We start from the raw sequence: 27,848 nt of genomic DNA on the forward strand, positions 1-27,848 counted from the left end.
TTTCTTTCTCCCCGTGGCGGCCTGCAGGCGGCGCTGGAGAGTAAATCGGTTTCCTCCTTTCTCGCTAGCCAATGGCATCTGCGCCGGGGGAGCCTCGGTGCGCATGCTCCGGCGGATCCGGACTTTGGGTGTGAGGGGGGTAATTGAGACACAGAGAGAGAGAGAGAGGAGAAGACTTGGCTGACTTGGAAGTGGCGGGGCGGTGAATAGGCAAATAAACCAGGTGAGTCTCCCGGCGGCTTTACGGGGTGGGTAGGGGCGGGGCGGGGCGGGGGGGTCGCCCAGGACTAGTTAGCCTAAGGGGGTGGGTGGGCCAGGTACGAGCTCCCGCCGCCAATACTTTCCCCTTGGGTCGTTGGGCTAAGTTCGCCCAGAAGGGCCCGGCCTGGGCGCCACGTGGCTCAGGGGCTGGGGGAAGTCGCGGCTGTCCGAACGTTCCATGGATGGAACGCGAAGTAGCAAGCTCGCGTTCCAAAGGGGGGGGGGGGTAAGAGCGCGCGCTCCGAACGTTCCCCGGGAGGAGGAGATCGCGGCATCTCGCGCGTGTCTCCTGCCCGGCCAGCCGCTCGCCCGCTCTGTCCTTCGCGGAGAGGGAAGGGAAAGGAAAGGAAGGGTCAGCGCGGGAGATTCAAATCCGAGCTGCTTTCTTCAAAGGGATTGGGAAAGGGAAAGGGGGGGGGAGTGGACTTTTTGCGTGTATTATTTATTATTATATTTATATACCAGCCCATAGCCGAAGCTCTCTGGGCGAAGGTTTACGAATTTGTTAAAAACAAATATCCAAAATTTAAAGCCTTCAAAAGCATAAAATACAAACAAAAAACAGACATTAAAACAACTATTCTGGGGTCAGTTAAAAAAAACTTTTCCCCTCCTCCTCCTCCCTCCCAATCCCCTTTCCTTTTGTGTCATGTCTTTTAGATTGTAAGCCTGTGGGCAGGGACTGTCAAGAAATACTTCTGTAAGCCGCCGTGAGAGCCTTTTTTGGCTGAATGGCGGCATAAAAATGCTTAAATAAATATGCTGTTAAATGCCTGGGAGAAGAGGAAAGTCTTGACCCAGCACAGAAAAGACAACAATATTGGCGCCAGGCGGGCCTCGTCAGGGAGATCAATCCATAATTGGGGGGCCACCACTGAGAAGGCCCTGTCCCTTGTTGCCATCCTCCGAGCTTCCCTCGGAGTAGGCATCCTGAGGAGGACCTTAGATGTTGAACGCAGTGTACGGGTAGGTTCATGTCGGAAGAGGTGTTCCATCAGGTATTGTGGTCCTGAGCCATGTAAGGCTTTACAGGTTTCCTTTATTTTGGCTGTAGAATTTTACCTTGTTGCAGCCATGGGATTGAATCCGATGTGGACCTTGCAGGGTTGGTGTTCGTCTTTTTATTTTATTTTAATTACTTATTTTAAAAGGTGAGGAAAAGGGGCAATCTGATGCAGACTGACCCGGCTGATGAAGTGGGCTAGAGGCAACAAAGGGCTCAATCCTAGGAATGTTAAAAGAGAGAAAGAAAAGTCATACAACTCCCATCGTGCCCTGGCTGGGGCGTGCTGAGAGCTGTAGGGCTTTCTCTCTCTCTCTTAAACATGCATAGGATTGCACCTGAAGAAATTTAATTACATGATGATGATGATGCAACTTCTTCAGCATCAGCATCAATTTCTTTTCTCAAAAAAAGAAAGAAGAGAATTCAAGGCGATTTAAAGCGGAACTAAAAGGTATCGGAATATTTATGCCAGAAGTACATGTGTAGGAAGAGAAAAGTCCTACAGTTCCCAGCAGCTAGTTGGGGAATGCTGGGAGTTGTAGGACTTCCCCCCACCTGTCTAATCATGGATAGGATTGCACCTTAAATTTGATAGTCTTTAAGGGCCTAATCTACACCACATAGGATATTGCACTATGAAAGTGGTATGGAAGAGGTATATAAAAGCCAGGAGCCACACGACTGCTTTATAGCGGTACTGAAGTGGACTGACAACTGTTGGGGCCCATTGACACATACCATAGACTGCTTTCATACTGCTATATCCTGCTTGGTGTGGCTCCTGCCTTTTATATACCACTTTCATAGTGCAATATCCTGCTTGGTGTAGCAGTGCCGCTCCAAGGTGCTGTGAAGTTCTTTGTTGCTTTTGTGCCATAGACTGACAAGGCTATACCCGGTAAGAATTTCTCCGAAGTGAGTGCCGTTGAGTTCAGTGGAGCATACTCCAAGGTAAATGGTTAGATGCAGGATTGCAGTCCAAGCAGCGAACAAGAATCCCCCAGCCCTGTAATGGAGTTGATGAGGAGATCTGCACAGGGAGGGGGTCTTGGGGTACAGTTTTTGCGCTCTCAGCCTTGTGGCAGAGGCTTCGTGTGCTCTCTCCTGCAGAATCTCCAGGTCAAAGGATTTCAGAGATCAGGCTCTGGAAAAGATCTGTGAGAACCCGTGTGGTGCAGGGTGTTAGACTCGGAGTACCAGGGAGACCTGGGTTCAGATCCCTCTTCCTGCCCTAAAGATCACTGGATAGCCTTGAGCCAGTTGCTGTCTCTCAGCCTAACCTACATCACAGGGTGGATGTGAGGATAAACTAAACTTGGGGGAGAAGCCAAGCTCCATTTGGAGACAGAAGAACATCAGAAGAGCCCTGCTGGATCAGACCAAGGGTCCATCTAGTCCAGCACTCTGTTCACACAGTGGCCAACCAGCCGTCGGCCAGGGACTGACAAAGCAGGACATGGTGCAACAACACCCGCCGCCCATGTTCCCCAGCACCTGGTGAACACAGGCCTACTGCCTCGAATACCGGAGATAGCACACAACTATCAGGGCTAGTAGCCACTGAGAGTGGGCTAAAAATGCAATGGACAATAATAATCTGAGAACTCAGAAAATTTCTGTTAGCCAGAATATTATTTATTATCATTATTTATATATTAAAACATTTGCATCCCGCCCTGTATCATTGGGCCCTCAGGGCGGATAAAAATCAAACAGTATGAAACCATCAATAATGTATTTATTACATTTCTATACCACCCCATAGCTGAAGCTCTTTGGGCGGTTTAAAAAAAATCACTATTAAAAAGAACAGACTGTATTTTGGCTAGAGCCCTACGCGGGCATTCCCTTGGCACACTTGGTGGGCTAAAACTCTGGGGGTGGGGACACATGCATGCCCGCCCCTCTCCCCAAATGTTCAGGGTCCTCTCAAAACTTTTGCATGTTTAGTGTTTCGACTGAATGCTCTCAGAAGCCTCTGGGTGGTGAGGGACTGGTCAATTTATTTATTTATTCATTTATTGCATTTTTATACTGCCCAACAGCTGAAGCTCTCTGAGCGGTTTACAAAAATTAAAACCATGAAGTCCATTAAAAATATAAAACAAACCGTATAAAAGCATAGTACAAAATGCAAGATAAAAACACAACCAGGATAAAACCAAGCCTCAATGTAGAAATTAATACAGATTTAAAACAGCAAAATTAAGTTGATAGACTGTTAAAATACTGAGAAAATAAAAAACATCTTTAGCTGGAGTCTAAAAGAGTATAATGTAGGTGCCTGGCGAACCTCTCTAGGGAGCTCGTTCCACAGCCAGGGTGCCACAACAGAGAAGGCCCTCCTCCTGGTAGCCACCTGCCTCACTTCCTTATTATAGTTAGCATATTATTATTCCATATTATTGTTGGCAAGTACATGCCAACAATAATACCCAATATGTTGGGTATTCAGAGCATTTTGCTGATGTTGTTTCAGTAATCCTTACAACAACCCTGCAAGGTTTATTTTGCACTTTGTTGCTTTTAAGAATGTATTTTTATTGTGTTTCCAATCAGTTTTTATTCTATTTTGTTTTGTCCACCACTCCGAAATTCTGAATGAGGAGCGGTATATAAATATTGTAAATTAATAAATAAATTGTAGATACAGTGTATTTATAATCCCTGTTTTTCAGACAGGAAAATAGAGGCTGAAAGAGGAGTGAGGTATCTATCTCTGCCTTCTAATTTGTGACAGAAGCTGAGTTTTGAATCCAGGGGCATGGATCCTTCTTTCTGATCTCTCGCTTCTCAGACTCTTATGATGCAATCCTGTGCATGTCAACTCAAAATAAGTTCTATTGTGTTCAATGGGGGGGGGGGGCGGTGCTCCCAGGAAAGCGTGCATAGGATGGCAGCGTTAGCGTCACTATCTACTACTATCAGGGCTGGCCTTTGTTGGTTTCCTGGCAGGGCTCTTGTGCCTTCAACAGCTGGCCGACAGGTGGAACTCCTAACAGCTGTGGCGTTCCTTGGCATAGATGTTCCTCCTGCCCTGTATTTCTTTAGTATTTTGATGCCTGCATGGAATGCCGTTGTGCAAGTTCCGAAGGGAATAAACTAGGTATTTATTGATTTATTGCATTTCTATACCACCCAATAGCAGAAGCTCTCTGGGCGGTTCACAAAAATTAAGACCATTCGAAGTATAAAACAACAGTATAAAACCATAATATAAAATACAATATAAAAGCTCAACCAGATAAAAACAGCAGCAATGCAAAATTACAAATTTAAAACACCATGTTAAAATGTATTTATAGATTGTTAAAATGTTGGGAGAATAAAAAGGTCTTCACCTGGCGTCTAAAAGCATATAATGTAGGTGCCAAGCGAACCTCCTTAGGGAGCTCATTCCACAGCCGGGGTGCCACAGCAGAGAAGGCCGTCCTCCTGGTAGCCACCTGCCTCACTTCCTTTGGCAGGGGCTCACGATATTATTGCGTGCAATATAACTCATTGCAAGATGTATTTGTTTATTTGATCGGTGGACACAGGTCACTCAGCTGGCCCCTGAATGCCTCCCTGCCCTCAAATAACGCACACAAAAAGTTTCTTGTGTGTTGTTTACCGTAGAGCTCCCCATGCAGAAACTTTCATCTAGTGGTAAAAGTGTGGTTTTTGCATGCAAAAGATTCCAAGTCCCAATTCTTAAGTTGCTGGAAAAGGTATGCTTTCAGTAGGTGCTGAAAAGCCAGAAAGGTTGGTGTCTGTCTAGTTTGTACAAGTAAAGAGTTCCAGAGGGTGGATGCTAAAGGCCCTATCCCAAGCCATAATGGAGCGAACCTCCATAACCTTGGCCACCAGTAGGAGTATTGTGTCCAGTTGTGGGCACCACACTTCAAGAAGGATGCAGACAAGCTGGAGGGGGTTCAGAGGAGAGCAACGAGGATGATCAGGGGGTCTGGAAACAAAGCCCTATGAGGAGAGACTGAAAGAACTGAGCATGTTTAGCTTGGAGAAGAGAAGACTAAGGGGAGACTTGATAGCACTCTTCAAGGACTTGAAAGGTTGTCACATAGAGGAGGGCCAGGATCCTCCCAGAGTGCAGGACATGGAATAATGGGCTCAAGTTCCAGGAAGCCGGATTCCGGCAGGACATCAGGAAAAACTTCCTGACTGTTAGAGCAGGACGACAATGGAACCAATGACCTAGGGAGGTCGTGGCCTCTCCCATACTAGAGGCATTCAAGAAGCATGTAGTCAACCATCCATCAGATATGCTTTAGGGTGGATTCCTGCATTGAGCAGGGGGTTGGACTCGATGGCCTTGTAGGCCCCTTCCAACTCTACTATTCTATGAAATACTAGTGATGCTTCTATGATCTGTGCAGCAGCTGAGCAGGCTGGGAAGGGTTCAGGTCATCTCTTACGTCTCCTAGTCTTGAGTCGTTAGGGCTTTGTGAACAAGTACCGCAACCTTAAACCTGGCCAGGCAACGCAGCCAGTGCAGTTCTTTCTGCATCGGTGTGACGTGCTAGCGATAAGTCACTCCTGTTCGCAACCTGGCATTCTGCGCCACCTAAAGCGCATTGAAGCCATCCAGTGTTGAGGTTGCCAGTGCATGAACCACAGTGGTCAAGCGTTCCCTGCCCAGGAATTGCCGTAATCGTCTTACCTGCTAGGGGCTGGGAAAACGGACTTGTAGCCTCTGAAGACACCTGTGCTTTCAGTGGCACTGCTGGATGCATGAATACCCCCAGCCCACGCACCTGCTCCGTTGGGGTCATGGTGTAGCCCCATTCACATGCTTTGTATGTCAAGGGTGCCAGGTTCAATCTATAGTTAAAAGGATCTGGGTGCAAGTGAAGTGAAGGGCCTCTGGCGTGATCTGGAAAAGTTGCTGCCGACCAGAGTTGACGATGCTAAGGTAAATGGATCGAGGGGCTCGCAGGAGTATTGTACAAAGTAGTCTCCCCCACCTTTGTCCCCTCCAGTTGTGTTGGTCCACAAGTCCCATCATCCCCTGACAGCAGGGCCTGGTGTTTGGAGAGGATGGGCAGTGTAGTCCGACACATTTGGAGGGTGCCTGGTTGATGCAAAGTGAGTACTACAGATTTAAACTGTTTTAATAGTCACTTCTTATTCCCAATGAGTTATGAGAATTGTAGCTATGAAAGAATTATCAGTGGTTCAGTAAATTAAATTTCCCAGCTGCCTTTGAGGGACGCCACAGTACCCACATGTTAAACCAGGCTTGCAAAACCTCCGCTCCACCGTCCTAATCTGGCCTGCGGAGGTTTCATATTTTGGGTTCTTCCAGGGAGTGGGACTTGCCTAAATCTGCCCTGGATCAATGAAGTGATCCTAAGTACGTTTAATCAATGGTGTAATCCTATGTACATTTTTCTGCCTAAACATGTATAGGATTGCACCCTAAATTGATTAAAATGATGTAAATTGGTAATGAAGATTTGACGCAAGGCAAACGTAGATGTGGTTCATTTATTCGTTAATCTCTTCACTGGCTGCCAATTAGTTTACGGGCGAAGTATAAAGTGTTGGTTATCATCTTTAAAGCCCTACATGGTTTGGGTCCAGGCTACCTGCGGGATCGCCTTCTCCCATACAATCCGCCCCGCACACTCAGGTCATAGAATCATAGAGTTGGAAGGGGCCTACAAGGCCATCGAGTCCAACCCCCTGCTCAATGCAGGAATCAATGTACATGGGGTTCTCTGGTAGTCACCCTTCCAGAAACTGACCAGGCCTAGACCTGCTTAGCTTCATCAGGGTTGCAGCATCCCATGCCATCACACCAGATGAGCTGGTCCACTGGGAAGAATTTACTCCAGCCAACAAAAACAAGGCTGACAACTATTACCCAGAGGACCTTCTCTTCTGCTGCTCCCAGACTGTGGAATGGCCTGCTGGAGGAGACTCTTCAACTTGACAGTCTATTAGGATTCAAGAAAGCTATCAAGACTCATCTCTCCTGGCAGGCCTATCCAGGGGAATTTTAGGATGCTTTTAGGATGTTTTAACAACATATATTATGTTCTTAATTCAGTTTTATGAATTTTATATTTACTGTTGTTCCCCGCCTTGATCAAAATGGAGAGGCGGGTAAGAAATAAATTTTATTATTATTATTATTATTATATTATTGTGGAGAGATCCCTACAAGTCTATCTGATACCTCCACCCCACATAATTTGCAGTGAGGAATCTATCCTGGTACAATAACTCCTGTGGCTCTCGTGCTTATTCCTCTGAGTTAGAAACTTCTTTTTAAAAACTGGACAAATCGCCTTGTCTGCTAATGCCCGGGAATTAAAGAGAACCAGGCACACACAGCTTCCCGTTATCATTTTCGCATTAAGATTGGATTAAGAAACTGCATTCTGTTTTCCGTAACAGCGCAAGCCAAGCAGAAGTGGTAGATAATGGCGTGTTTTGCCTAAGCCAGAATTTGGGTTGAGGAGGACGGGTTTGCAGTCAACTTTCTGCTTTGGTAAGAATGCAAATGTTAGTGAACTTGATTCCCTGCATTCTGCCAGGTTCATCAAGTGAAATTCTTGCTCCGTCAGACTTGATTTTTCTCCTCTCGTCAGGTTATTCACACATGACCGCTGTTTGCTGGATTTGGAAAAAAAAATATGTTTATGTAATCATCCCCGAAGGCAACAATATATGAAGCATTGAAGTGTTTTTCTAATATTCCTTGCTTTATAAATAGCAATTGCCCTTTTTGAATTCTCTCTGAAGCTTTTTGAGGCGTGTCTGGACCACTGAGAGGATTGAACAGGTGGTTGTGGGCCAGCAATGCGCTCTCTGTGTGTGTAATAATGGCTGTTTCTTTTGTCAAGCGCCACAGCAAATGTTATTGGGAGGAGATATGAAACAACGGAGTGCTTTGACTTTTGAAATTGCTTCAGTTACGGCCCATTCCCCAATCCAATGGCTGACTGGGGAATACTGGGAGTTGCAGGAAGTCGTCCCCCCCCCCCGGGGTCTAAACATGCATAGGATTGGGCCCTTAGGCTCATAAACTGAGTGGCCAAAACAGCAATGTCCAATACGGGAAGGGGCTTTCTGCATTGGCCCTGGGTTCTTGTTCTGACCCAGCAGGGGTGCTCTTAACGTTCTCAAGAACCCTGCTCACATTTGGCTGCAACTGAGGAACAGAAGAAGCGGTTGACTTGGAGCAATGGTTAGAGATGTAAGGGGCTGGGGGGCGGGGAAATGGGGAAAAGGCTGTGGGGGTGAAGTGGAAACATACCAGAAAATGTGGGGAAAAAACTCTAGTCATTGATTTTTTTGAAACTTAGCACTTAAGGAGCATTCCACTGAAACAGGGACAAAACACCTGAAATTTCAAAATGAAAAATTAAATATTTTGTATTGTATTAGTTATATATAGTGGAAAGAGGGTATTTTGATGATGAAAGATAATTTTTTTGCTATTATTGCACAACCTGGTTTTCAAAATGGCTACCATTGTCAAGATCACATGCTAAATGAGGTTACATTTGATTAAGTGTTAGCATTGTATTGTACAGTGAATTAAGTGTTGTTTTCATTCTGATAGTAAAGGTAAGGTCCTAAATTAGCTGCCTACATGTTAAAACATTAGAAACTGTGTGTTTATTAGCAGATATATAGCTAGTTATGCATATAGTTTTGCTGTCCCATATGTGACATGAAAAAGAGCACTTTTTAGGTTATATATGTTATTTGTAGCATTTAAAATGTAGTAAAGCAGATTTAAAACAAAGATAATGTTGTCCACAATGAAATATTTTCTTAATGTTAATTTTGTATTTTAAACAGTTTATACGTCCCTTTATTCATTGTCCCATACGTGACACTTATTATGCAGATAATGCACAATGAATGTGTCAACTGAAAATAAAAAGAGCACTAGTGCTGAAAGAATGAAGAAAATGAGACTAAAGAAGAAGATGGAGGATCCAGAATTTCAAAAAAAGGAAAACGAAAGGTTAAAAGAACTGAGAAGAAAGAAAAATATGTCTATGAGTAGCAGAGAGAAGTTGCAGAGGAAGAAGTATGAAAGAGATCGAAAGAGGTTGCAGAGAGCATGCAAGAAAAAAACTATTGCTGACAGTGATGCAGAAAAATATATAATAGTAAGTCCTTTCCAGAGCAGACGGAGCTATGGAAAAGCTGTGAATAGAACTGTAAAGTCATTGCCAAAATCACCAAGAAAACCGATCGCTGTAGTCAGTGGTTTAGCACAAAGAGTAGGTATTAAACTAGTTAATCAAATGCATAGTTCCTTCTCACAAGGGTGTGGTATGTTAAAGGAAGACATAAACGTTGTTAAGAGCTTCTTTTTTCGCAATGATATTGTATATACAGCTCCTGGATTGAAGGACTGCATAACTATTTGGGAAGAAGGAAAGAAACTTAGACTTCAAAAACATTTTCTCACTATGCTTTTAAGAGAGGCATTTTTTGTGTTTAAAAACAGCCACCCTGAAGTTAAAATGAGTTTTGCAAAATTTTGTAGTCTACGTCCAAAAAATGTTCTTCTACTGAAGGATACTCCAGTGGATCAGCGTCGATGTAAAATCCGTGGAAATTTTAAACTCAAGTTAAAGGGCCTTAGAATTGGAGGGGACCCAGGATTTTTAAAGTCTGTTTTATGTGATGACAATTTAATTTCCAACTGTTGGCTAAATGCATGTGAAAAATGTTCCAGTGGAAAAAATATTCCATTTCCTGAAGAGCCAGCAAAGCACGTCACATGGAAGCAGTGGGAAAAGGATGCTGATGGAAGACTAGTGTTAAGCATGAAAGATGGTTGTGCTGGTGAATTACATGAAGATATTGTTTCAAGTTATGAAAACTTCCTGGGTCATGTTCACATAAAAAGAATACAAGCAAGTGCTTTCTTAAGTGATCAAAAACTGGAAAATGTAAGAGTGCTGCAAATTGATTTTGCTATGTCTTATAGCTGTGAGTATCAGAACGAGATTCAGCGTGCCCTTTGGTCTTGAGCAAGTGTAACGCTTTTCACTGCAGCTGTTTTGGATCTTGTAGAACCTTCCTCTTGTGCTCAGATATAACACAGAAGGACAAACACACTGTGTATGTAATGCTGATGAAACTATGAGATAATGAGTGAAGAAACTGGTGTTTCTCAGGACATCATTTGGAGCGATGGACCTGCATCCGAGTTCAAGAACAAATATATGGGGCATGTGCTGAAGCTTCTAGCAAAAAAAATACCAAAGAAAGTTCAGTTGGAAATATTTTGCCACCTCAAATGGCAAAGGAATAGTTGATGGTGTGGTAGGCAGTGTGAAAAGGCTTGTACGACAAAAGACCATGAGCCAAGGCAATGTCAGTGTCGTACAGAATGCAGTGGAGTCTGCACAGTTAGCAAATGAACTTGCTCCCTCAACATGCACTCTGTACGTTTCCCAGAGTGAAATACATTCCCAAGTAGAGAAAGACAAGCCTTGGGAAGGAACTATCACTGTGCCTGGGATAGCATCATATCATATTGTGCAGGCTAAACCAAACGGTCTAATTTCCTTCAAACACTATGCCCTGGAGAGTGAAGAATCTGTTCCTGTTACTAGGCCTACTTCATATGTAAAACTCAATATAGGTGTTTGGTGCTTGGTTAGTTATAATAAAGTGGCCTACCCAGGCAGTGTTATGGAGGTCTGTGGCATGGATGGAGTTAAAGTGAGTGTAATGGTTCCTGCCAACAAACATCATTATAAGTGGCCCCACACTCTTGATTGTATTACATACTCCTTTAAGGATGTGATTAGGAAGATTGACCCACCAACTGTGGCATCGAAGTCACGTCGCTGCACCATGTATAAATTTTCAGAATTATTCTAATGTAAAGGAACTTTTCAAATATCAATGCTTAAACTCTCTAACTACATTATTCGTTGATGCTAGTGTCTTAAATCAATTAATAATTCATATTTAGTAGTCCTAAGTGAGTTTCTATATTGTAGTGCAGACAGTGTCCCATACGTGACAGAGAATGTCCCATACGTGACATCAAAAAACATTTTTTTGACTGAGCTAAAATGTAAAAATTGAGCCTAACATGGATATAAATGTGAGGTGATATCTCAGGAATTATCAGAAAAAAGTTGAATTAGTTTCAAGTTCACAGAAATGTTTAATTGAAGATAACCACGTGCAAAAAGATGGAAATTCTTGTGTCCCATACGTGACACAATATTAATAGTATCTAAGTAAATGGTTTCTTGCTGAATTTAAAGTTACTAACCCTGTTCTGCTAGTAATGACCATTGTATTCATATGCTGCAAAATAAATCGTTTCACTTTAAACATTAGTATATGCAAAAGATTCTTTGTCCTGAACTAGAGTATAAATGTCCCATATGTGACATTGGAATGCTCCTTAAGAGGTAAAGGGTTGATTCTGTGTACATAAATTTGCAAAGGAACCATGGGATTGTGATCTCTGCAGACACAAATTCACAGTTTTGAGAACTGTAAAACCAAGCATCTGTGATAAGATCTTCCAGATAGAAAAATTGCCCAATAATCTTACAGAAACCTCTGGAAGAGCATGACATTGTGAATGGATTCATGGAATTCATTTACCCCAAAATTTAAACATTGCATGAATATACAGCCTCATGCTACATAATTAAAAATGAATCCTTACCTTTGGACTATAATGTGTCTTAAATAGAAAACTATCTTTAGATAGATTTTTGCTCAAAAAGCATTTTATTAAAAAAAATCCGATTTAAATAAAAAAAAATCTGTTTTTTTTTTTAAATACTGATTTTTATTCACCCTTTTAGGCCGCCTGTGTGGCATAACTTCCTCACTGTCTGGCAAGTGTTATTCCTTGGCCTTCCTCCTTAGGTTTTACTCAAACCTGTGTTTTCATTCCACCTATTTCTTTCTTTCCTCCTCCCCCAGCTTTCAAGAAACATGCCAAGAAAACGGGTGCTGGAAAAAGACGACGCTGTCAAAGTGAAGCGGACTAAAGGTGATCCGGCGCGCGGCCTTTCGCGCCAACCTGCTGTGGATAGTCTGCTTCCATCTGTCTTCAGTGCTTATTCTCCTTCCTTTTCTTCTCTTTACCTTTGGAGCATTAAGATGCTCTTCTTGTTGTGTCGCTTGCGAAGCGAACGTCTGCTGAGACTGACTTGAGCGCGTGGGATAGGCTGGGAGGCGGTACAGACTCCCAGAGTTGGCAAATTCTTCTTAGGACTCAACTACACTCTGTTAAATGTGTGTACTGTGTATCACAGAATCATAGAATAGTAGAGTTGGAAGGGGCCTATAAGGCCATCGAGTCGAACCCCCTGCTCAATGCAGGAATCCGCCCTAAAGCATCCTTGATAGATGGTTGTCCAGCTGCCTCTTGAAGACCTCTAGTGTGGGAGAGCCCACAACCTCCCTAGGAAACTGATTCCATTGTCGTACTGCTCTAAGAGTCAGGAAGTTTTTCCTGATGTCCAGCTGGGATCTGGCTTCCTTTAACTTGAGCCCGTTATTCCGTGTCCTGCACTCTGGGAGGATCGAGAAGAGATCCTGGCCCTCCTCTGTGTGATAACATAATCATAGAATCATAGAATAGCAGAGTTGGAAGGGGCCTACAAGGCCATCGGGTCCAACCCTCTGCTCAATGCAGGAATCCACCCTAAAGCATCCCTGACCGATGGTTGTCCAGCTGCCTCTTGAAGGCCTCTAGTGTGGGAGAGCCCACAACCTCTCTAGGTAACTGGTCCCATTGTCATACTGCTCTAACAGTGTAGGTGATGGCAACTTCGTATTTTACTTTTGTGTAGATGTCCCCGTCCCCCTTGATCTGGATGGGGACTGCTGTTCCAGGATAAGGGATGTGTTAGGCTGTCTCACTTAGCTCCCTTTTTTAACCCCCCACCCCAAAACACAGGGGCAAAGGAAAGAAAGAAAGAAAGAAAGACTCCATTGCCTCTTAAGTAACTAAGGGCAACATCCCAGGCATGTTTAGGCAGAAAAAAGTCCTACAACTCCCAGTATTCCCCAGCAAGCAGTCTTAGCTTGGGAATACTGGGAATTAAAGGGCTTTTTTTCATTTAAACATGCATAGGATGATGCCGTAAGCCTTCAGAGAGGCATTCCAATTCGGGAGCAAACTGCACCAAAGAGAAGAAATCATCAAATGATAAATGGAAAGAAAGTGGGGCTATGGAAGGGGTATCATGGTTGTTGTTGTTATTATTATTATTATATAGTAATAATAAAAACAGTAGTGCCCAGAGATCCAAAGCAGGTTTCGTCCCATCCTGCTTGAATGTTCTGCCCTTGGTCCATCAAAGCATCCCTCTTGAACTTTCCGGTCTCTGACTTTCGGGGTGGCTCTCTAAGGAGGCATTTGCTTAACTAGTTTAGATAGCCTTTGGCTGTTTCCAGCCCTTAGCTGATCTGTTTTTTATAACTCGATTGTTGTTCTCATCTTCTGTTTATTGGGATTTTTCAGATCGATTTCAATCATGTCGCTCTTGGCTGGCTTGCTGCCTTGAGTTCCCTTTGGGGGAAATAGGCGGGATATAAGCTTTTCTTAAAACTGGAAGGAAAATAACGTTGGAGAAAATGTGGGTGGGCTTGGGACGGGTGCTCACTCTCTCCTGCCTTGCCTGTTGAACATTGCCTTCTCTTTCTGATTCCTTCCTCCTGCCCTCGATGCAGTTAGCCATCAGTCACACCGCACAGAGCCCGGGCTGGTCTTGACCCTGGGCCAGGGCGATCTCGGGCAGCTGGGCCTGGGACCGGACGTGCTGGCACGGAAGAGGCCTGCCGTGCTGCAGCTCCCTGAGAAAATCATCCAGGCCGAAGCCGGAGGGGTCCACACCGTGTGCCTCACCGAGACGGGCAAAGTGAGTCTGGATGGGCCGTCCCTGTTGGCTTTCACTGTTTCTGTCGGGCTCCGAAACTACCAAATGTTTTATAGCAGGGACAGGCAGCCTGGCGTCCCAATAACGTCAACTCCCATCCTCACCAGCCACTGGGGACGTTGGGAATTGTAGTCCAAAACATGTAGCAGGTGCCAGATTTGCCTGTTCCTGCTCTAGAGTGCTTGAAATGATGGCGTGACCTGGTTTGTTGTCGAATTGGTCACCATGTCAGAGGGAAGGGAAATAGTCAAATGTGAACGAGGTGGGGAGACAAATCAAAGGAGCAGGTGGTGCTAAGAGTTTATTTTTATTTATTTTATTTGAAGTATTTTGAAGCCGCTCCCCAGTCGGAAAGGCTCCCGTATTCTCAGTAAAAGAAGATCGTCCCTGCTCACAGGCTTACAATCTTAAAAAGTCACGGCACACAAGGAAAGAGGAACGGGGAGGGAAGAGGGGGCAAAGATAGTTCATTCAGCAGGGTTGGTAGAATGGCCCTGCTTCACTTCTTATCTCCCTCTGTGCAGTCTGCTAGAATGGCTGGTGGTGGAGATCGTTGAAGGAGGGGGATTTGAGCCAAAACTTGGAATCTAGCACCTGGAATCAGCCTACAGATAATCTGCAAGTGGGGATATACCAATTTAAGCACACACCCCCCCATGATTTTTTAAAATTTGAAGCCCCAATGACTCCATGAACGCAGATCGGGAGGGAGAAGGGGTCTACTCCAAGGGTGTGAATTGTGAGCCGCACGTGGCCCACCAGATGACCCCCCCCCCCCCAATCTACTTGGGTTTTCCCACGCTAGCAAGGGGATCCATTCCTTATCTCTGACCTCTGGCGAGAAAAGGAAGAGATTCCCTTGCTAGCTCTGGCAAGGGAATCCCCAGGTGCGTGTGCGTCTTTGTGCGAGCCTGCCTGCATACATGCCATCCCTTGGTGTTGCGCCCCTCAGGGACCAAAGGGGTTGTGCGCCCCTGGTCTAATCAAACACTTTGCCATTGCGCTGGTGTGAAGCGTTGAAAAATGAGATTTTCAATCCCCCCCTTTCAGTCTGAAGTGGCACGCTCCATTTTAGCAAAGACATGGTTTTTAAGCAAAGCCTTCGATGGCTAAACTCACCAAGCTTGCACGTTGTTCTAATTTTTGTGAACCGCCCAGGGAGCTTCGGCTATTGGGCGGTACAAAAATGCAATAAATAAATAAATTGTTTAAACTGTTTTAATTGGTTTTACTGCTTTTAAATTCTATACTGCTTTTAGCTTGATTAACGGTTTAATTTGTTTCTAGGCGTGTATATTTATTGTTTTACACTGTTGTATAATTTTATCTGTACGCCGCTTTGACATCCTAGTGATATACAGCGGGATACAAATGTTTTAATAAATAAAATGTTACACGGCCCATTGACACCTCCTTTTGCTGTGCATGGAAACCACGCCCGTGTTAATGCGTGGCCCAGTTCCGGGTGCCAGATTGCACCATATTTCTGCAGAAAGGCGCATGGAGCCTGCAGCCGCTTTTGCAACTCTGCTTACTCACAGCAAGCTTTTCCTTTTGCATTGTCCTTCCTGGTAGCCACATAGTAGCCTTCATCCTCTCTGGTAGCCACATGGTAGCCTCCATCCTTTCTCAGAACCAGGGCCAACCTTCAACCATCTCCCGGAACATGGGCTTTATTTTTCATGTTTGGATTTTTATTTTATTTTTAGCCATTTCAAATGTATATTCATTCAGGGCCCAATTCTATGTATGTTTATCAACGCTGGCTGAGGAATGCTGGGAGTTGTAGGGCTTTTTTCTGTCCAAACATGCATAGGGTTGGGCCTTTAGTTGCTTTTTAGGGCAACGCCCCTTACAAAGTGAAGCACAACCGTGACGAAAGCCAGGAAACAGAAATAGAAATGGCCGCACCAGGAGGAAGCAGACAGGCTACCCTGAGAAGCAGCTCTTGGATACGTCAGCTAATTGCAATCTCATATTAAAGGCAGCACTGAAGAACAAGAAGGCCTTGGAGTCTTGGCTGAATGAAAGGGCAAGTCAGTAGGAAGGGAGTTCCAGAGTTTTGGGGCTGTCACAAAGAAGGCCCTATCTCTTGCGTATGCCAGACTAAACAATCTTAATGGTTATCTTCCTGCCCACCATCTTGCTTTGCTCCCTAGGGCAGAGGTTTGGCAACCCAATCCCTTCCCGATGTTTTGGACTACAACTCCCATAGTCCCTGACCATTGGCTGTGCTGGCTGGGGATGATGGGAGTTGGCGTCCATAATTCAAGGTGCTGTTTTTAACCTACAAAGCCTTACATGGCTTGGGACCGCAATACCTGATGGAACGCCTCTCCCGACATGAACCTACCCCATACACTATGTTCAACATCTAAAGTCCTCCTCCAGGTGCCTACCCCGAGGGAAGCTCGGAGGATGGCAGCAAGGGAGAGGGCCTTTTCAGTGGTGGCCCCTCAATTATGGAATGATCTCCCCGACGAGGCTCGCCTGGCACCAACATTGTTATCTTTTCGGCGCCAGGTCAAGACTTTACTCCCAGGCATTTAACGGCATATGCTGAGTTTTTTAACTGACCCCAGAACTGTTGTTTTTAAATGGATATTGTCTGTTTTTGTTTGCATTTTATGCTTTTGATGGTTTTAGATTTTGTATATTTCTTTTTAATGTTCACTGTTTTTAACTGTTGTAAACCGCCCAGAGAGCTTTGGCTATGGGGTGGTATATAAATGTAATAAATAATAATTAATAATAAAACATCTGGCGCGTCTCAAGTTGCCCTGTTCTAAGCAAACAAAACCAATGGGGAGGGTGGTGGTGGTGGTGATTGCACGGCTGCGTCACCCCCCACTTGCACATTTCAGCCCACCTGTCGAAGGCCTGCGGCGAAAGCTGCGTGGCGGATGCCGAAGGGCTCCCCTCACTGTCCTGTCTCGGCCCGGCAGTTGGAAAACGCAGTGATCATGTCTTTCCTCAAGCTGCCCTTTTTCACAGCATAGCCCTTCTGCACCCCCAGATCTACACCTTTGGCTGCAACGACGAGGGAGCCCTGGGGAGAGACACGTCAGAGGAAGGCTCCGATTCTGTGCCAGGCCTCGTCGATCTGAAGGAGAAGGTGGTCCAGGTGTCGGCCGGGGACAGTCACACGGCAGCTTTGACGGAGGACGGGCGCGTTTTCATCTGGGGCGCTTTCCGGGTACGTGGGCTGCTTCTGCTTTGCAGTAGACATGCACTTCCTCCCTCTCTCTCTCTCAGGTTGCCAGTTGACTGTACAAAATTATGCATGGGGTGGAGAGAGAGACGTTTTTCTCCCTCTCCCATAATACTAGAAGCAAAGGGGGTCTTCCCATGAAGCTGATTGGCCATAGATTCAGGCCAGATAAAAGGAAGGACTTCTTCACACAGCGCAGAGTTAAAGTATGGCATTGGGATAACATGCATATGTGGAAGGCCTGAGTTCTGTTCTGTGGCTCAGAACAAATTCTGGGACTCAGGATTCTGTCATTCTGGGTTCAGACAACACGCTGAACCCACCATGGGTAGTCGTGTTGTCGGAACGCAGTACGTTTTCCGCAAGGTGGCTTGTTAACCATGCGGTGTGGTTTATTTTTCTCGAACAAGCCACCTTGAGAACCTGTGGCTTGTTGTTGGGCTGTTCAGAATGGTTAACGAGCCACAAGCATGGTTAACAAGCGACTCTGCCGAAAATGCACTGCACTCAGACAACACGATAACTCACGGCTCAACAACGACCCCCCACTGGCAGGGTTTAGCATGTTGTGTGAACTCAGCCAGTGCCTTTTGCACTGGGTTCCGACTGGTGTATCTGGGGGTTCTAGTCAAAAACAAAGAAAAACCTGTTTTAGTCTGCGTGGCATCACGCTGCCTTTCCTTGTATATCACCAACTCTCACAGATGACTGGGAATTATGCATGGCGTGGAAAAACTGGATAGGGAGACATTTTTCTCCCACTCTCATAATACTAGAACCCAATGGGGTCATCCCATGAAACTGATTGGTGGAGACTCAGGACAGATAAAAGGAAGGACTTTTCACACAGCGCAGAGTTAAACTATGGAATTCGCTACCACATGATGTGATAGTCACCAATTTGGATGGCTTTAAAGGGGGATTGGAGAAATTCCTTGAGGAATATCAATGGCTAATAGTCCTGATTATTATTATTTATTATTATTATTAACATTTATATACCGCCCCATAGCCGAAGCTCTTTGGGCAGATTGCAAAGATTAAAATGTTGAACATTAAAAATTAATATACAGAATTTAAAAGCATAAAAACAGACGACATACAAGGGCAAGATATATTTAAAACAACTGTGAACTCTCAGCCAGGCCAAAATATAGATCTGGAGTCAATTAAAAACTCAGAATATGCTGTTAAATGCCTGGGAGAAAAGTCTTGACCTGGCGCTGAAAAGGTAACAATGTTGGTGCCAGGCGGGCCATGTTGGGGAGATCATTCTATAATTGGAGGGCCACCATTGAGAAGGCTCTCCAAGGCCCTCTCCCTTGTTGCCATCCTCCGAGCTCTGTTCGGAGTAGACACCCGAGGAGGACCTTAGATGGCTCTGTACTGCCTCCAGTATCAGAGACAGTATACCTGTGTACACCAGTTGCTGGGGAACATGGGTTGGAGGGTGGTGTTGCATCCGTGTTCTGCTTGTGAGTTCCTGGTGGACAGTTGGTTGGCCACTATGTGTGCAGAACGTTGGACTAGATGGACTCTTGGTTTGATCCAGTTTGGCTCTTCTGATGTTCTTATGACTCTTTCTCTTGTGCTTCTGCCAACCTCAGGATGAGAACGGTGTCATTGGCTTACTGGCTCCTCTGAAGGGCGAAGAGAATTTGGAGTCTGCAAATGGCAGCGCCCTTCCAGTGGAGTTGCAGCTGGATGTGCCGATCGTGAAAATTGCTTCAGGTGAGTGGTGGGTAGCTTGAGTTTTGAAACTTCTTAGGAGCCCTTGGTCCATCTCGGTCGATATTGGCTTCAACAGCCTTCTCCAACCTGGTACCTTCTAGATGTTTTGCACTTCAACTCCCATCACCTGCAGCCAACATGGTAAATGGACACAGGATGAGGGCTGTGTGTTCTCACAGCATCAGAGAACCGAAGGTTGGGAAATCCTGGTCCATCCCAATTGGTAGCAGGGTGTCAGGCAATCTTGTCCCCCAGCTCTGCTTGGAGTTTGTGGGGATTGATCTGATAAAAAAGTGTTATCTTAAACCAAAAACAAACCAAAGAACAAAATAGGTTTAAGGAAACTGATTGGAAACGATGTGCCAAATTCAAGTGTTAAATTAAAATCATGTGTCCGTCGAAAATATACTTAATCATAAAACAAATATATGCACTTAAAATTTGAACAGAATGGTCCACAAACAATAATCCCAAACAAGAATTTCCAATAGGACCAAAAATTGGCTCCTATAAATCTTTGAAGATATACCAGAGAAGATGGGGGACTTGGCGTTCCCGCCTGTCCCCAAGAAACTTGACTGCCAAGTTGTATCTGAAGCGTAAATAATGTCTTTTGTTCGTGCAGGCTTGTAAAAAGCACTGCCTTGGAAAGTAGATGCACGAAGCCTGGGCCCTTCTGCATGCAAAGTGTGTGCCCTGCTACTGAGTTTTTTTGCCCTGCTCTCGGATCATGGAAGGTTGAGATCTAGGGCTGTGGCGGCTGGTGGTTCCAATGTCAGTGGAGCGGTGAATCCGGTCCGGGTTTCAGTCAGAACTCTAAAGGAGCCTTTAGAGTTCTGACTGAAACCCGGACCGGATTCACCGCCCCACTGACATCGGCACCTCCAGCTTCCACTGGCCCACGGATGGCTTTCATAATGGATGCCCAAAAGTATTGAATGGCGAAGCCGTTCCTTTCTCGGGGACGGAAATGGTTACCCCAGGTTGGCTTTGGAAAGTAGTAAGGGGGGGGGAGATTTTCTTGTCCTCTTTTGCTCTTCTTGACGCCATTTCACGCCTCCTCTCCCGTGGGTCGGTGGTGTAACCTGTGACGGTAGTTAGAATTACCCCCTGTCCATTCCTGAATTCTGTTTCTAATTTGGCTGTTCTTCAGCCTCCCATCCCAAGCGACCAAAATTGGGATGGGACCTAAATACCTCACCCAAAATGGCCAGCGGTTAGGTTTGCTGCAGAATGGAATCCCCCCAAATGTTGGCGGGTGGAGAATAAAACATGAAAACTCTTGAGCCTTTGCTTTCCCTTCTCAGGTAGCCATCACCTAGCGTTAGTGTCCTTGGCAGGCAACCTTTACACCTGCGGTTGTGGAGACAACGGTCAGCTGGGCCGGGTGCCCCAGGTCTTCACCGCCAGAGGAGGAAGGAGAGGACTGGGTGAGTTGCTTGGGATTAGATCCCATGAGTGTTGTGCTGGGCTGGGGGGAAGGAATGGCTAGACGTGATTGGCTCAGGGAGGCTGCGGGGGTTAGAGACATGATGTGCGGGATGCACAGCAGAGCACGGATCTAGCAGGGAACCCCAGTGGGAGGTGAGAGAATTCATTCATTGGTCCGTTCCGTTTGTTACTTTTCTATACCTCCCAAGAGCCAAACTCTCTGGGCGATTTACAAAGATTAAAACCTTTAAAAGACGTTATCAAAACCATCTACATAGAAATATATAAGAAGACTGCACACACAAAGACACACTCATCTATGTAAAACCATTTTAAACAGGTCAGCAATGAGAAAAACCCAGGACCCGATTAAAACCTCATTGTATGTTGCCCAATGTCTGAGAGAAAAGGAAAGATAACAGTGTTGGTGCCAGGTGGACCTCATCAGGGAGATCATGCCATAACTGGGGGGCCACCACCGAGAAGGTTTGGGGGCAGGAGAAGGGGTGTGGCCATCTAGGGAGCCCTGGAGGGCTGGATTTGGCCCTTAGAAGGGCCAGATTTGACTCCCTGGCCTGAGGTTCGCCAACCCTGCTGAACAAGGACGTCAGAATAGCTTGACGAGAGGGAACCCAGGCAGAGGAACCCTTTGGGCTTCGTATCTAAAAGATGCCATGGCTGTCTAGGACGTTACCCCCTCTCTCCCCGATTGGACCGATTCCTCCTAAACCTCTTCCTGTCCCCCTCCCAGAACGGTTGCTGCTCCCCCAAGCGGTCACCATCAAGCAGAGAGGCTGTAAGACCAAGGGCCACATCCGGGACGTCTTCTGTGGCTCCTACTCGACCATCGCCATCACCCACGAGGGCCACGTCATCGGATTCGGCCTCTCCAATTATTACCAGCTGGGTGAGTCGTGGTCTGTGTGGATGCAGGTGCTCGGGGTGCCCCAGGCGCCCTCCACGTGAGGCGGAGGGGTGGATCCTCCGTCAGAATCCCATTTCAGAGACGCTCTGGGGTGGGGTCAGATTCTGGCGGTGGGCGGGGCCAGGGCCAAAGGGGCAGGGCCCAAAATGCCAGCCTATTTTAGCTTAGAAGTTCTTCTTTGTCACGACGCCTTAGGAGAGGGATTTTGATCTTTTGGAATGGAGGGGGGAAGGAACACCCTGCCAAAGCCAGGAAGCCAACCCACAAAGGGTGCTCAGTGGTGGAAAGTGGACCGGCCCAAGGGAGGTGTGTTTGGCCTCCTGGCGAATCCCCGGAGGGCCAGATTAAGATTCACAGCACCCCTGTTGTAAGAGGAGCCCATCTCCAACGGATATACGGCCCTAAACCCAAGAGGTGGGGAGGAAAGATGGCTTGATGGTTTCTCTTTTGCTTTATAAACAGCAATGGAAGGGAATGGCTCTCAGCAGCTGTTTTGTATGGTGGAGAAAAATATATATACGGAGGGGTCTCTACCCCAGATTCAGGTCTTCTACCCCAGGTCGATCAACAACCTGGCCTCCCCTCCCCAATGCAGTGGACTACATATCCCATCATCTCCCCAATGCAGTGGACTACATATCCCATCGTCCTCAGTCGGCTTGGCCAGGAACGATGGGGGTTGTAGTCCAACAGCATCTGGAGGTCGCTGAGTGATACAGAACGTCCTCTCCTTGAACCTTAGACGTCGATGGTGCTGTGTCTGCTCCAGCACCTTCTCTTGGAAGAATCTGCTAGAGAAATTGTCCCACTCACCCCCCCGATGCCCCACAGGGCCACGAGAGTAATAGTTCCCCCACGGCCCAGCCCAGCCACCTTTAACTGCACAAGTTAATTCCTGTGTAGCCTGTACGAACACGAATTCCTCCTTGTAAACAAACCCACTGTCGCGGTTTCACACCCTCCCGCTGGAGAGCGGAACGCTGAAGAAGGTCTGCCAAGCAATCCTCAACGCTTTATTCCATAAATAAACACCGGTCTGCACCGCCAGAGAGTTTAAACCGAGGGACCTTCCTCTAGGCTAACACTTGGCTCAACTAAGCGAGGCTGTTCTTTCAACGAAGGCGGTGGTCTTTTCATAGAATCGTGGAATAGTCGAGTTGGAAGGGGCCTATAAGGCCATCGAGTCCAACCCCCTGCTCAATGCCGGCATCCACCCTAAAGCATAGAATCCCTGAGTCCCTTTCACTTCAAGGAGGATTTCTTTGAAGAAGCCTTTGGTGAAAGGCTCGCCGAGCTGACCGCCTCTCGCCTACCTTTAGCTCCGCCCGTTTGAACCTACGCTGTACTCTGGGATTGGTCAGCTCTGAAGTCCCCCCCGCCACCTCAGAGGAGTCCTGAGTTCCCACAGACTGTGTGTTGCTAATGTTCTCACTGATAAGGACCTGTGAAGATTCATCCTTGGCAGGTGAAGAGCCTGGGAGAATCACCTCCCCCATTCCCTGTGTAAGGTGGGACGTTTCTAGTCCTGTTTCTTCAGCTTCAGAATCTGATGGATAGCCTGAAACGCCTTCCCCCACGCCAAGGGGAACAGGCCTGGTCATGTCACCCACAGTCGTTACTAGCCTGCGCATACAGTATGTGTTACTGGCTTGCTGGAGCTGGCGAAGGAGTGGCTCCGCTGCGTTTCGATTCCGGGTGAGGAAGAGGGAGCTTCCTTCTTCTAGCACCCTGTCTGTTTTCTGCGAGAGACTTCAAGAAGGGATGCTGAGCTCCGTCACTCCCGTGCCAGCCCCCTCGCTCGCCTCTGTGCAATTCCTGATCGCCTGTGGCGACCGGGCGAATGCTTCGACACAAAGCCGTGCCAATTATATCCCCCCTCCCGGAATTTGCTAACGAAGGCCAGTATATAAGTATTTAAAATACCAATAAATAAGCATTTTATTGATCCTTCATCTGCTTGGGTTTCCTTGCCTGTCTCCCCACTTCTGCCCTGCCCCCTCCCCAGGTTCGCAAGGAATTGACACCTACTATTCCCCAAAGATTCTGACGGCATTCAAGAACTCCACCAGATCCTGGGTCGGTTTCTCTGCCGGGCAGCATCACACGGTGTGCCTGGACTCGGAAGGTGAGCTGCCCTGGGTCCTGTGTTGCTTTGGGTGAGCTGGAGGAGAAGAGCGGGAAGGTTGCTACCAAAAGGGGGCACCAGCAGGCGCAACAATGTCATGTCTGCCTTCTCTCCAGGGCCGGGGCCAAGGGTAGGCATGATTGGGCAGTTGCTCAGGGCCCCACATCCCAGCAGGGGCCCACTGACCAGAACCCCCTGGAATTGGTCCTCCTCTTCACTATGGCAGCCTGTTTGGCCCAGGCAATGGAGGTGGTGAGATGGGGGAGAGGGACATGATAGCCTGCTGACTTACTCCCTGGCTCTCTTTCCACGTTGGCGGCAGGGTGAGAACTCTTCCAAAGTGCCGTTCTTCATTGGCATCCTGAATTGGTTTGGCCTTTGCCATATCGCTGGATGTTTCTTGGCTGAATTTCTCCTAACAGAGCCATCTGTCTGTGCTCTCTCTCTCTCTGTCCTGTCTCCCGATTTCAAACAGGAACCGTGTATAGTCTGGGCAGGGCCGACTACGGCATGTTGGGACTGGGAGAAGGAGTCCCAGAGAAGAGCACACCCACCGCCATCCCGGGGCTACCCAAAGTATCTTCAGTAGCCTGCGGGGAGCGGGTTGGCTACTCGGTCACGGAAGACGGTGAGACTGAACACAGCGCCAGGCTCCTGGGCGTCAAATCCATAGGCTGTGTGAAACGCCGCTCAGGAATGCGTATTACCACCGGGCAGTAGGGACTGCCTTTGGAGAGTAGACCTAAGTTTCTAGACCTCAAGAGGGGTTGAGGAAAAAAGGGCTCACATTCTGGGCTGCATTAGAAGAAGTATTGTATCAAAGAGGCATGAAGTCCTTATTCCTTTGTACTCGGCACTAGTGAGACCACACACAGAGTGTTGTGTACGATTCTGGGCACCACATTTCCGAAGGACATTGATAAGTTGGAACAGGTTCAGAGGAGGGCAACAAAGATCATACAGGGACTTGAGGACAGGCCCTGTGAGGACAGGCTGAAAGAACTTGGGATTTTCAGTTTGGATAAGGGAAGACAGGGGAGAGAAGTGAACAGTGTTCAGGTACATTGAAGGGTGCCACAGGGAGGATGCTCAACTATTTTCCATGGCCATAGAAATTAGGATTCGAAATAACGGGTAGAAGTTACAGCTGCCTAGATTCCAATTAAATATAAGGGAAAACTTTCTGCCGGTAAGAGCTGTGCAACAGTGGAACAGTCTACCTACGGAGGTTGTGGGTTCTCCATCTCTGGAGTTTTTTAAGAAGAGGCCTGACAGCCCCCCTCTCATAGATGGTTAAATTGGTTTTCCTGCAATTGCAGAGGGTTGGACTAAATGACCCTTGTGGTCCCTTCCAACTCCACAGTTCTATGATTCTGTGATTTTATGACGAGGCAAAGTTTGGGACGTTAGAGATGCCAACAGCTTTTAAGTCAGATGTTTGAACACCTGTGCTAATACTGTTAGATCCGCCCACTCCAGTACTCTGGCAGAATGGGTGCAGAACTCCGTTCATTGCTTTGTGACCTGCTTTGAGTTTTGGAAGGAAGTGGGATCTATATCCGTAAAATGAACTTTGAATTGGTAGAGATTTGTTGCTAAGGATTGGAACGATTCTATTAAAATCCCACTTCCCCAAAATTCTGGTGGCATCTAGACCAGGTTATGAATGATACCGTGCTGGATGAAGCTTTGTGTATCTAGGACCATTCAAAAGGGTTGATATTTCTGTCCTTGTCACTTCATGTGTTGCCTCATGCTTGGCAAATTGGTGGAACTGACATCTCATTGTTATTCTTGAAGACCTACATATTTGTTTTAAATATATATATATATATTTTGGCTTGTTATCCCACCTTTCTGCAATTGTACTCAGTTGGGCTAACAATGGCAATAATGCAGAATAAGCAGGTCTCAACAGGGTAACAGCTGAAAATATTAGAGACAAGCCAAGCCATGAATTTAAACAAGAAATAATAAAGTTGCAATCCTATGCGTGTTTAGACAGGGGGGGGAAAGGTCCTACAACTCCCAGCATTTCCCAGCATGAATTTCCTGTCCAGCTAGGGGAGTATCGCAGGGTTCTTTTTAACCTTCCCGCTGTTCGTTCCTTCCTGCATTTCTAGGTCGGGCATTTGCCTGGGGCATGGGCTCCAACCTCCAGCTAGCCACAGGTGATGAAGAGGACGCTTGGAGCCCCGTCCAGATGTCGGGCCAGCAGCTGGAGAACCGCACTGTTCTCTCCGTGACCGGCGGCGGGCAGCACACTGTCTTACTTGTCAAGGAACGGCAGAGTTGACTAAGTCTTCCCGCCGTCCCCGCGAGGGCCGTCTCCAGGGCTCCAGCTTCCTGAGTCGTTCAGGGCGGGGCTTGGAAGGCGGGCTCCCGACAGCTTCCCGTGCGGCGGAGGGGGAGAAGCAAACTTTCCGACTATTTCTGTGGAGGAGAAAATTAGCTGATATAAAAATTACTCTCTCAGAGGCTGGGATTTGTTTAACTTCAAAATGGCTCCCCTCGTGGCTCTCAAAGGTATTGGTGGCTGGGAGGACAAGGCCTTCATTTGTTTTAAAACTTTAAATTAATCGACAGATTTCTCCTCGAGAGAGAGACGCTCCGCTGTCCCGCGTCCTTCGGCTTTTTGCTCAGTGTTTTCCCAGTTTCGGCCCTCCGTTCGGCATCCTTCGCCATCGGACCCGGGCTTTTCCCCTGCTGGGCACTTGACTTCTTTATTTCCTCTTTCTTTTTTTGCGCTTTCGTTTTTAAAGGCCTTTGTTCACCCAATCAGCGCAGGGGGTTATCGCTTCTCCGGCTTGACGGAGAAGCCAGCGCCTCTTTCTCCTGGGTGACGAGAGAAACGTATATCCTTCCGAGGGGGAATCCCTTCTGTTTTTAATTCTGGCGTAGCTCAGGCTGCTAGCTGCTTCCAATGCCTCTACCATCCTGGCCAAAGAAGACGGGGAATTTCGGAGCCGAGAGAGAGAATTGAGGTGGGGTGTGTGGGACACGGATGCCTTTTGTTGAGTCTCCCATCCGGTTGCTTTCTGAACGGGGCTTGAGTGTGACACGGCCCCACGCTGCTTCAATGTGGGTGCCTTAAAGCTGTCATCCCCAACATGACGCCCCATGCAGGCATGGCGGACTACAACTCCCATCATCCCCAGCTCCACGGGGCTGGCTATGATGGGGAGTTGTAGCCCATCACACCTGGAGAGGGGCGCTAGGTTGGGGAATTCAACTGGGGTACTGCAGCAAGATGGACGGTCACCCATTGAGCGTGGCGGTATCTTGAAAAGGGTCGGTACCGCCATCCTTTCGAAAGTTCTGAATTCCTCAGGGGAGGGTCAGGATGGCCACGGTGATTGGAGTGGAGCTGCCGGGTATACTGGCCAGAAAGGAGCAGAGGCAGAATTTTCCCCCTTTCTGGATATGTCCCGTAATTGTGGTCGTAACCGTGTTGTGGGGAGCTGTGACCACCGCTCCCCGGCACACGGTTCATCGTAACGTCTACCTGCTACGTGGAGAGTTGGTCCACGCGAACGTGGACTCCCCTCCTCATCGCCCTGAGCCTCCTCTGTTATCGCGTTGTCCGCATTAGCCTGGACCCCTGTTTTCCACTTGGAAAGAAAACCGCTCTGCCCGTGTTCAGTTGGAAAATTAGAACCTTGTGTGTCTCCCAGACTGGCGTCATATTCTCTCTCTGTCCCTGGTGTTCCTTCGCTCGCCCCCTGGCCCAGACAGCTGATCTGTTTCTCCAGCGTCCTCAAACACGCGTAGGCAAGAAGCAGACGGGGACTAGCTGGCTTCTACGCGTGTGGCCCCTCCCTGGTTAGGGTCGCAAGTTTTTAAAGGTTTTGGCCTCTCTAGGCTACAGATGTGCGCTTGCTTGTCCCGCCTCCATCCCCCCCCCCCCCCAGCGTGCTAGTTTAAGGCCTCGGCAAGGACGACGGAGGAAGGCAAGCCTGAATTCCAGCCACGCGGCCACCAATTTGGGATGGAGACACTCTTACCCTCTGATCTCCCTCAGCCATGTTTGGAAGGTCCTGACAGTCCTGTGAAAGGGCTCTTTGATTTGAAAAGCAACAGGCCTGGGGTTGGGGGGGTTGGAGAGGTACGGGAAGGAAAACAAAAATATTTTGGCGGTGTTTGCAGAAGAGACGCGAATCTGTAAAATTCTAACGTTTGAAATAAATTGAGTTTTGATAGCTCTTGCGTGTTGGTCTTCTACAGGGCAGCTATTGATGCCTTTGATTGCCTAAGGCAGA

At 47.1% G+C, this 27,848-nt stretch overlaps 1 protein-coding gene across 1 annotated transcript; it reads left to right on the plus strand.

The window, feature by feature from the left end:
• The first annotated feature begins 118 nt into the window (after window positions 1-118).
• RCC1 (regulator of chromosome condensation 1) lies at window positions 119-27,749 on the plus strand. The gene is made up of 10 exons (XM_063140241.1): window positions 119-223; window positions 12,203-12,272; window positions 13,961-14,148; window positions 17,183-17,362; window positions 18,985-19,108; window positions 20,416-20,538; window positions 21,291-21,446; window positions 23,470-23,589; window positions 24,065-24,217; window positions 25,713-27,749. Exons 2-10 carry the CDS (start codon window positions 12,215-12,217, stop codon window positions 25,883-25,885), a joined length of 1,275 nt encoding a protein of 424 aa, XP_062996311.1. The 5' UTR covers window positions 119-223; window positions 12,203-12,214; the 3' UTR covers window positions 25,886-27,749.
• The last annotated feature ends 99 nt before the right edge of the window (window positions 27,750-27,848 follow it).

This window comes from Elgaria multicarinata, chromosome 13 (assembly GCF_023053635.1).
Source record: "Elgaria multicarinata webbii isolate HBS135686 ecotype San Diego chromosome 13, rElgMul1.1.pri, whole genome shotgun sequence".
In the NCBI taxonomy this organism is placed as follows: Eukaryota; Metazoa; Chordata; class Lepidosauria; order Squamata; family Anguidae; genus Elgaria; species Elgaria multicarinata.